The following is a 10,236-nucleotide window of genomic DNA, read 5'->3' as shown; positions in this document are numbered from 1 at the left end:
GACAAATCAAAGTAATTTGTGATTTGTTCTTTTTAAAAAGTTTTTTAAAATTGTCTTTTTTGTAAATAGTCATAAAATACCTAAGTAGTAAATTCAGCAATAAATGCACCACAACCATCCTTTTGAAAAAATTGTTACTGTGGCAAAGGTAGTGGGATGCTAGATATGGCTGTGATTTTTAGTTTAGCAGAAAAGTCAGAATATCCATTAATCCTTTGCAGTTGTTTGTGGAGCTTTTTTAAAAGTGTCATTAAACTTTTTTCACCTCTGTGCATTGTCTGTTCTTAACTGATTTGGATGACTGTCTTCAGTTTCTCAGAAAATTAAATGTCGTCAGAAGACCGAGAAGCTCAGGAAGAGGAATTGCTGGCCCTGGCGAATATTTATGATGGAGATGAATTTAGAAAAGCAGAGTCTGTCGAAGGTGGAGAAATCAGGATCCATTTGGATCTGCCACAAAATTTCAAGATATTTGTAAGCGGTTAGTTAACAATATTCTTGTAGACAGATTTTTCTCAATAAAGATTATTCTCAATTTCTTCATTTATCTTAAACGATTTGTCACTTTGTGTTTATAGGCTTTAGTGACAGATGGCAGTATTACAGATGTAATCCATCCTTTTAAAATGAAAATTAGAATGGGGTGTAAGCTGTTTTCTATTTGATTCCATCTTTGTGCCCACTGAATTGGGATATTATCCTGCCTATTTCATGCGTCCTAGTCTTCTTCTAACTAGCAGTTTATCAGCCATGAGTCATTGGCTGTTCAATCGGGATAATCAAAGAGGAAACAAAATCATGTGTGGAAAAGCACTTGGAAAACTTCACAATACCACTGTGGTGGTTAATACTGTTTGGTTTCCAGAATCATTTCAACTATTGTAAACACATGACACATGCTGGTACTCTGTGACCTTTTGCTTCAGGAAAAACAAAACTGCTGCTTTTGATACAAACTTTCATATAAGACCTTGATGCACACTTCCTCAAGATGTTTCTACTATGAAGGCATTGAGTACAGAACATTGAGTGTGATCATTTAAATGGAGCTTTGATTGTAAGAGTGCTATGTGCTGTATCATGGCCTCAAACCTGAGATCATTGTGTGGGCACAAATTTTCCCAACTATGATTTACGGATAGTTGGCACATGATGGTCTAACTAGGTCGTGGCTGTTTGATAGAAATAACATCCTTTTCTTTAGATTATGTCTTTAATCATCTACTCTAAACCAACAGTGAAACAAAACATTGTGTATTACTTGGTCTTTTATGTTAGAAATTGTATTCAGAAGTATTTTCATGGTGCTTAGTTAATTTTTTTTTTTTTTTTGTCCTTTTTTGAGACCGGCCACACCGCACTCAGCCAGTGAGCGCTGTGAGCGAACCGGTCATCCCTATATAGGATCCGAACCCGCAGCGGGAGCGCTGCTGCACTCCCAGCACCGCACTCTCCCGGGTGCGCCACGGGCTCGGCCCAATTATTTGTTTATTTATTTATTTATTTTTGAAGGTGGTGACTATGAAGTTAAAATTAGTGAATAGAAAGTGTTTGGGGGGAGGGTTTTTATCCCCTCAGCTAAAGGGTCTAGTTTTTCTTGAGAACTGCTCTACACTAATGGACACTCAAGTGTTGACCAACTGATCCTTTCTAATGTTTGTTTTTGGTTCAGGCAATTCAAATGAGTATCTCCGGAATAGTGGCTTCGAATACGCCATTTGCTTTCTGCCTCCACTTGTGCTGAACTTCGAACTGCCACCAGATTATCCATCCACCTCCCCACCTTCATTCACACTTAGTGGCAAATGGCTGTCACCAACTCAGGTTAGACCCGAAACTTAATTTCTCCTATCCATTTTTAGAAATTTAAAAAATCATCTTTAAGGGCTGACCCGTGGCTCACTTGGGAGAGTGCGGTGCTGATAACACCAAGGCTACGGGTTCGGATCGCTATATAGGGATGGTTGGTTCGCTCACTTGGGAGAGAGCCTGGTGCTGACAACACCAAGTCAAGGGTTAAGATCCCCTTACCGGTCATCTTTAAAAAAAAAAAAAAAAATCATCTTTAATTGAAGATTACCTTGATGATCTAGAAATCGGTGCATGAAGAACAAATGGGTTTGATTTTATAATTTTTTTTCCCTTGCCTTCATGAATTCTAACGTTAATGAATTGAAAATGTTTGATGTTTTAAAAAGGAATGGCACTGATTAAAACAATCATTATGAAATATGGGAGTTATTTTTAGTCAAGTATATTGTTTCTCTTCTGATCTGCTGTTTTCCCATTTATTTTATTGTAATGGAGACTATGAGATCATTCTCATTTTCCTTAAACATTGGTATTAGATTTTTTTTCTTAAATAATCATTTAATTGTAATTAGGGCTAAGAATTGAGCTAATGTAGTTAGTTAGCAAATTTCCTGAATAAATATATAAATACTTTTCTTTTTAAAAATCTGTATATTAATAACTAGTATGTATTGACTGCTATCACATAGACATAAATGTATACAGATACAAAATTCTACAGTTTCTGTAGATATCTCATTAAGGCTTGAAGACATATAATAGCCTTCATTTCCTCTGGGTTATATATCCTTTTCTAGTAATAACTGCAACTCTTGATTGAGGCATAACTATAACTTGAAGACAGAGAATTCTGGGATAGGTCACAGATCAATAGCAGCTACTTTTCTAGAAGTTATAATGAACATTGATAGACTGATGTATATTAAGGGAAAAGCTTTCAGAGCTCCTGCTGTGAAGGAACAGCTCATTAAATCTTCCTTTTTGATCATAAAGTTTTCATTCCCCTTCCCATCAGTCTAATCTTTTAGATGAGATTGCTTTTGCAGAATTGAGCATATGGTTTAAACATTTTTTTCTTATTTTTTTTTGATGGCTAGCCAGTAGGGGGATTGGAACCCTTGACCTTGGTGTTACAAGGAATTACTCTAACCAATTCAGCTAACCGGCCAGCTCCTATCATTCACAAATAAAATTATACTTAAAAGAAAGGGTAATACATGAGGAATAAAAAGGAATATTCGTTTACATTCTAATATTTTTTCAGAGCCAGTAGATTCAAGACAGTTGATTATTTGCCCAGGAATATCAAGAGTGTTTGACACTTAGATCAGTGATAGTTGACTGAAACATTTAGATATTTATACTTCCATTTCTCCGGAGAGCTCTTGATCCTTTACATCCATGCATATGGGCACACACGCACAAAGCAGAGACAAATTAACTGGATGTGTGGTTGCAATTTCAAATTCCAGCCTATCAGCATCTACTTGATACTGGCTTTTAGGGGGAGTGCACGGGCGGAGGGCTGTTATTTTATCTTTTATAGCTAAAATTATACTAGCAACGGTCGGCCCCGTGGCTCACTTGGGAGAGTGCGGCGCTGGTAGCGCCGAGGCCATGGGTCAGATCCTATATAGGGATGGCCGGCGCTCACTGGCTGAGTGTGGTGCGGACGACACCAAGCTGAGGGTTGCGATCCCCTTACCGGTCAAAAAAAAAAAAAAAAAAAAAAATTACAGTAGCAATTCTTTATCAAATTTTCATGCATATAATTGACATTTTAAGTGGTCTCTTGTGTCCCTTCTTGGTTCGATTGTTGTGTGTTGCTACCCCTGATTCCTTGGAATTATGAATCTCATCTGTTGCTAGTGAAATTGACATGGACTTGTCATTCACTGATTGGGTGGGTGGATAGGAGGAAGTAGTTTTAGTTTTCTGGTATTTTCCATATCTCTCACACAGAGAAACACATGGTCCCTCTCTTACTCTTTTCCTCTATCTCACTGTCTACCCTTCACTTTTATGTGCATCCCAAACCTCTTTTGAGAAGGGACTGGAAGAGAAAGGAGGATAGAGGAGAATGGCTTCTTCATTGACTTGGCTTCTTCATTGGACTTGATGGCTCCCACAGGACTCAGTGCTTCCATTTCTGTATTACGTTTTATGGATTTTAGCAGAATTCTGTAGAAAAGCATGGTTGATCTTATAAGCATATTTATGCAAATGTGAAAAAGTATCAGTTGTCCAATTGTAACTTATCAATACGTATTTAAGTTAGTGGCTGTGCAGGGTTTAGTTGGTAGCACCACACAGGAAGGAACAGAAGATGTCCTTTTTTGCATGTTATTTAAATTTACAAAATTTGTTGCCCATCTGGATGGCTTATTTGTGGATGTTTACCTAAAAAAGAAACGCTGCTTAGAATTCCTGAGCTCTGCTTATGAATAAATGTGTTACATTTCTGATAGAAAATCCACTCATATTTGCCTTTCAAGTTGAGCAGACCACTTTTGAAGAGGAAAAGTTGAAGTAGTTTACCTCTGGTTGCTTAGCCTAGGAAGTGTGAACTTTCTCCATGGCACCAAACCTTGTTAAGGGCTTGCAATTATGTCCAGAGTTGGTATCATTCTACTTCCTTCCACTAACCAGCATGTGATGTTCTCCCAGACTGGTTAGTTAAAAACAGCTTGTAAATCTGAAAAATAAGGACTCTGAGCTTGATTCAATTAGTGATGCTTTGAGATGAGTTTGCTTTTTGATAGGACTGGGAGTTAGAATTAATTTTAAAGCTGTTCTTTTTTTAACCATTACTCCAGGGTACCTACAGGGCTGGGACTTCCCAAGGAAAATAAACAGTTCATTTTTGAGCTAGATTTCTTAGTGCTTTACAACATATATAAGGATACTAAAACAGAGAACAAATAGAGAATAGAAAAAGTCTTCCATTTCAGCGGTTCAAATGTAAATCTTTTTCTCCATCTTATGGGGTCTTGCCACATCTCTTGTTTTCATGTACTTCTTCCAGCTTCTAACTTCATTTTCTTCTGTGGCTCATGTTGCTCAGGAGTTTACGAAATGCCCTGATAAAAATGTTTGTACTGTTTTGTAGCCCAGTTTATCACAGTAGTGTTAGGATGTGTAAAGTCCTAACTTACAAGTTTAAAAGATTTCAAGGGAAATCAGGAGTTGGCAGCATGATCATTTTTCAAACTCACCAGCGTCCTCTTGTGTTTTCTTTCTCCTAGCTATCTGCTCTGTGCAGGCACTTAGACCGCCTGTGGGAAGAGCACCGTGGCAGTGTGGTCTTGTTTGCCTGGATGCAGTTTCTTAAGGAAGAGACTCTAGCGTACCTGAATATTGTCTCTCCTTTTGAGCTCAAGATGGGTTCTCAGAAAAAAGTACAGAGAAACACAGCTCAAGCCTCTCCCACCACAGAGCTAGATTTTGGAGGAGCTGCTGGATCTGATGTAGATGAAGAGGAGGTTGTGGACGAGAGAGCTGTGCAGGATGTGGCATCATTGTCAAGTCTGATCCGGGAAATCTTGGACTTTGATCAAGCTCAGCAGATAAAATCCTTTAATGGTAAATCGTTCCTGTGCAATATCTGTTTCTGTGAGAAGCTGGGTAGTGAATGCATGTACTTCATGGAGTGCAGGCACGTGTACTGCAAAGCCTGTCTGAAGGACTACTTTGAAATCCAGATCAGAGATGGCCAGGTTCAATGCCTCGACTGCCCGGAACCAAAGTGCCCTTCAGTGGCCACTCCTGGTCAGGTAACTGTTTACGGTGCTAATGGTTGTCTTCTAATTCTCTTTCACAAAGGGAGACATCTTCTTAGGAGCTCCCTTGATAGGGCGCCTGGGGGGCAATGTGAGCCCTGGAAGCCACCCACAGGTTGTTTAGGTGTGTCCATGAAGAATGCTATGGTTTTATTCTACAGTTGGGGCAAATGTTAATGCTTCCTTTGCTAGCCTCGGAATGGGTGCTCCTAGGCAAGGATGAGTGTAATTAAAAAAAGTAATTATGAAGTAATTCTGATGATTTACTTTGTGTATCTGCTTGGATCCCACCAACTCTGGGGAATCACTAGCCTGTCTTTATGTGAGGGGAATCCTTTGGAATGTTTAACTGAATCGTGTAAAGACTGCATCATAAGTACAGCCTACTTTTATTTTTTTAATCAATTTAATTAAGGCATAATATTACTTACAAAAACTGTACACATTTGAATTATACAATTTGCTTAGGTTTCACAAATGTGTAGAGCCATGTAACCACCATCTCATTGAAGATATATACCATTGCAATTCTTGGTTTGATTTTGAAGTGAGAGGGAGATTTTAATTTATGTGCCCTTCTGGTTTATACTGGCATCCTAAGAATGTCGTTGGGATCAGAACTGTTTTGGGAATGACCAAATCTATGTTATTTTGTATTTCCCTCCAGGTCAAAGAGCTAGTGGAAGCAGAGTTATTTGCTCGTTATGACCGTCTTCTCCTCCAGTCTACCTTGGACCAGATGGCAGATGTGGTGTGCTGCCCCCGCCTGTGTTGCCAGCTGCCTGTGATCCAAGAGCCTGGCTACACCATGGGCATCTGCTCAAGCTGCAATTTTGCCTTCTGTACCTTGTGCAGATTGACCTACCACGGGGTCTCTCCATGTAAGGGGACTGCAGGTATGTTGTTACTGTGTGGACCCAACCTGCACTGCCTTCCCTTACCTCCCCACTCCCAAACTCCCACCCTTCCCAAAGCATTATGACTTCAGGTTTTCACTTTGGAAGTGTTCACTTAAGAGATGTATCTGTGTCAGTTACTGTCCTAGGCTCTGTGGATATAGTAGGGACCAGAAGAGACAAAATCTCTGTTCTCATGGACTTACATTCTAGTGGGAAAGACCGGCAAACAAAATAAGTAAGGATATTAGGTGGTGATGAGTGCTAGGAGGAAAAAAATAAAGCAGGGACAGAATATGAAATGTTCTGAAGGGCAGGGAACTTGTGGGTTTTTTTAGGGAAACCGGGGTGGCCTCACTGACAACATGGTTTAAGTAAAGACTTGAAGGAAGTAAGGAAAACCATGCCACCCTGAGGGGGAACATTCCAAGAGAAGGAATGGCATGGTAATTTCTACCTGTAAATGTGGAATAATGTAGATCCAGATGGCAAATGCAGGGCATCCAAGCTGCCATTCTTGTTTCCATGGCACATATGTCTGATGAGTCATCAGATGCTTTCTCACTGAGCACAGGGAGGCCTCAGAATCTTCCTCAGCATGGTGCTTCAGTAAGCCACCCTCTGTTGAAGGAGGCACTGTAAGTGAAACCTGTTTTCCAATTCCATCTAGGTAGGGATTGGGAAATCAGGTCCTTGAAATCCATTTATCTAGGCTTTGGTGGCTTAGTCTTTGTTTGGCTAACAGAGACGATGATAGTAGCTACTTCATAGGGTTATTCTAAGGATGGAAGTGAACTAATGTAGAGCCACTCAAAGTTGTTATATTTGTTATACTGGTCTATGATGGGATGAATATGGAGGTTGAGAGTCAGTGTTAGAGGACTTTATAGCTCTTTCACAGAGTAATTTTATGTCAATCAAATCTAATAAAAATTTAGGGTTGTGGGCCGGCCCAGTGGCGCACTGGAGAGTGCGCTGCATGGGAGTGCGGCGGCTCCCGCTGAGGGTTCGGATCCCATGTGGAGACCGGTTCCCGCTCACTGGCTGAGCGCGGTGCGGGCGCAACACTGAGGGTTGCGATGCCGTTGCCGGTCCCCAGTACGGGCGTGACACCGAGGGTTGCGATCCCGTTACCGGTCAGTAAAAAAGACAAAAAGGAAAAAAAAAATTTAGGGTTGTACTTTTGGTCTACTTTCATTTTTCTAATAATTGGTTGGATTATATATTTTACAAAAGTGTTGATCCTTGACAGACTGGGGGCAAAAAACTGTTCTTCAGCATAGTGAGAAACAATGAGCTAATACATGTAAAATGCAAAATGATAACTATTAATGCTTTTATTATTATAGTACTAATCGCTTATGTTAGCAGACTGTCATTATTTCCAAGAAAGTATCCTGAGAGGAGAGAGTGAGTAGAGAATTCCAGTTGCCTAGGCCAGATTCTTGTAGAGGGTAAGGGCAGGTAGGATGGAGAACTTACCAAAATATAATACAAGCCTTTACTTTAGACTTCTGTAACCTTATCATTGAGAGGCTGAAGTGCATTTTAGGTGTGTCATAGCATTCGGGAAAGAATTTGAATATATTCTGGGGGTTTCAGCAAAATTAAGAATCTTTCTTTCTCTTTATATATGTATTATATATTATATGACATACTCACAATTTTATTATTTCAAGAACATTAAAGCAATAAGCTTTGTCCTTCATATGTCTAGGAACAAAAAAATGCTTTGAATTAGTAGAGGGATAAAAGTGACAGGATTAATAAGATCTGTCTGTTACACTGAAGTTGAGGTGATGGAGCCACGGGAATGCACAACACAGAGAAAGGAAAATAGTGCAGATAGGATTCTGTCTTAAAAGATGTCCATTGCTTTAAAAGGGAGACATACCTCTAAATATTATGAGGAAAGTAAACTAATAAAATAACTACAACATTGTTGAGAAACATCTTTAAGTAATTGTGTTGAAAATTAAGGTTATAGAATTGTGAATAAAAGCCTTTTGTCTACAAATAAAGGCCTTGGGAATGGTTGCCTGTTAAATGATAGAGCAGTGGATGCCAGGTTGAAGATCATCAAGGGAAGAAGTTGACAGGAGGAACTTTTCAGCACTTGTAACAAATCATAGTACAGGTTGAGAGTGAGCATGGTAAATTAAAAAAAAGTTTTTTTCTGCTTCTGTTGTTTGAAATGAGCATGGGAAGTTTTATTTACTGGTTTTTTTTTTTTTTATGTACAGATTTGAACAGTTAGTCTTTGCCCTTAAGCCAAAGGTGCCTCTGTGTATTTGTTAGGTCTTGTTCATTATCAAATGTTGAATGATGCTGACTTAGAGGAAAATCAGTGTGTGTTTTCAACCTTAGTGTCTTGTAGATAAGTCCATCTTTATCTGTATACTACTAGTTGCTTAAATATATCAACATTAAGAAATCTAATTTGAAGGAAAAAAATGACCTATTATTCTACCATCTTTAGCAAATCCATCTTTTCTTCTTTTTTTTTTTTTTTTTTCTTTTTTCGTGTCCGGCAACGGACCGCAACCCTCAGTGTCGCGCCTGCACCGGACTGGGACCGGCAACGGGATCGCAACCCTCGGTGCTGTGCCCGCCCCTCGCTCAGCCAGTGAGCAGGAACCGGTCTGTATGTGGGATCCGAACCCTCGGCGGGAGCGCCACCGCGCTCCGAAGTGGCGCACTGTAGCAGACAAATCCATCTTTTCCGATTGAGGGATTGCTTTCTCTTCTTGTCATTTCTGTAAATGTAATTTTTACCTAGTGTTTCTGGATTCTGTAATTAATATTTTTGTTTGTTTGTTTGTTTTTGGCGGCTGGCTGGTACAGGGATCGAGCCCTGGACCTTGGTGTTATCAGCACCATGCTGTAAGCGATTAAGCTAAGTGGCCAGCCCCAGTAATGAGTGTTTTAATTGGGTTGTAGCCATACTAATTATAAGTTTTTAATAACTGGATCATATGTCATTAAATGCCTCTTCCACACAGTTATTTCCTTAGAAATTTAATTTGTTTACCATTGTTATATGCATCTGCATGCATATGACTTTACTTTGGATTATTTCCTTATGATAAAGTTCCAGGAATAGCACTAATGAGTAGTCAAAGATTATGACCATTTTAAATAACCTTTAGTCTGCATTGCAACGTTGTATAAAAGTTAATTTTTCATTTCACTTATCGACTCGCAAGATGATGACCCTGACGCAGATGAGGTCAATAAACGACTTTCGGCATCGAAGTATCGTCGGAGGAGGATTAGGAAGGAAGAGATGAAAAGTAAGGAGTGGCTAGAAAATAACTCTAAGAGCTGCCCGTGCTGTGGGACTCCCATACAGGTAAATGTTTTGGTACAGACTTGGAGGCAAACAGACTTGCAATCATATTATGATTGCCTTAAGAAGCCTATTGGTTCATTTTATGAATTATTAGTCCATTATTTATGACTTGTACTATGAAAACACATTTGGTATTTATGTAGCCTTCTTACTTGGAAGATACACATTTCACTACTAAATATGGTTATTGACGTTACGTGTATTTACACTTCCTTTTTCAAAGTGCTTTCATACAGTGACAGTTGTTCTTTTTTAAAAATTTTTTATTAGCATATCCATTGTTGCAAATCATAATTATTGTTTATGCCCCTTATCTAATCTCTCCCCTTTCCCCTCTCCTTTTACCTCTCCTCCTCACCCTTTCCCCCTTCCACGTCTTCCCCCCCCCCCCCCCCCC

General features: G+C 39.4%; 1 protein-coding gene across 2 annotated transcripts in view; it reads left to right on the top strand.

Moving 5' to 3' along the window:
* LOC103581945 (E3 ubiquitin-protein ligase RNF14-like) overlaps positions 1-10,236 on the top strand; it is a 14,440-nt gene continuing 4,204 nt past the window's right edge. Inside the window, exons 1-5 of one of the 2 annotated variants that reach the window (XM_008563650.1) lie at positions 1-481; positions 1,673-1,824; positions 5,058-5,585; positions 6,259-6,487; positions 9,694-9,839. In XM_008563650.1, the coding sequence (XP_008561872.1) occupies positions 328-481; positions 1,673-1,824; positions 5,058-5,585; positions 6,259-6,487; positions 9,694-9,839 (1,209 nt within the window). In that variant the 5' untranslated portion in view covers positions 1-327. The remainder of the gene's footprint in view (positions 482-1,672; positions 1,825-5,057; positions 5,586-6,258; positions 6,488-9,693; positions 9,840-10,236) is intronic. The other variant, XM_008563651.1, reaches the window with a different exon arrangement.

The sequence above is a fragment of the Galeopterus variegatus genome, unplaced genomic scaffold, assembly GCF_000696425.1.
Source record: "Galeopterus variegatus unplaced genomic scaffold, G_variegatus-3.0.2 Scaffold14373, whole genome shotgun sequence".
In the NCBI taxonomy this organism is placed as follows: Eukaryota; Metazoa; Chordata; class Mammalia; order Dermoptera; family Cynocephalidae; genus Galeopterus; species Galeopterus variegatus.
Note: the sequence above shows the minus strand (reverse complement) of the source record. Positions and strands in the feature narration are given on the sequence as shown.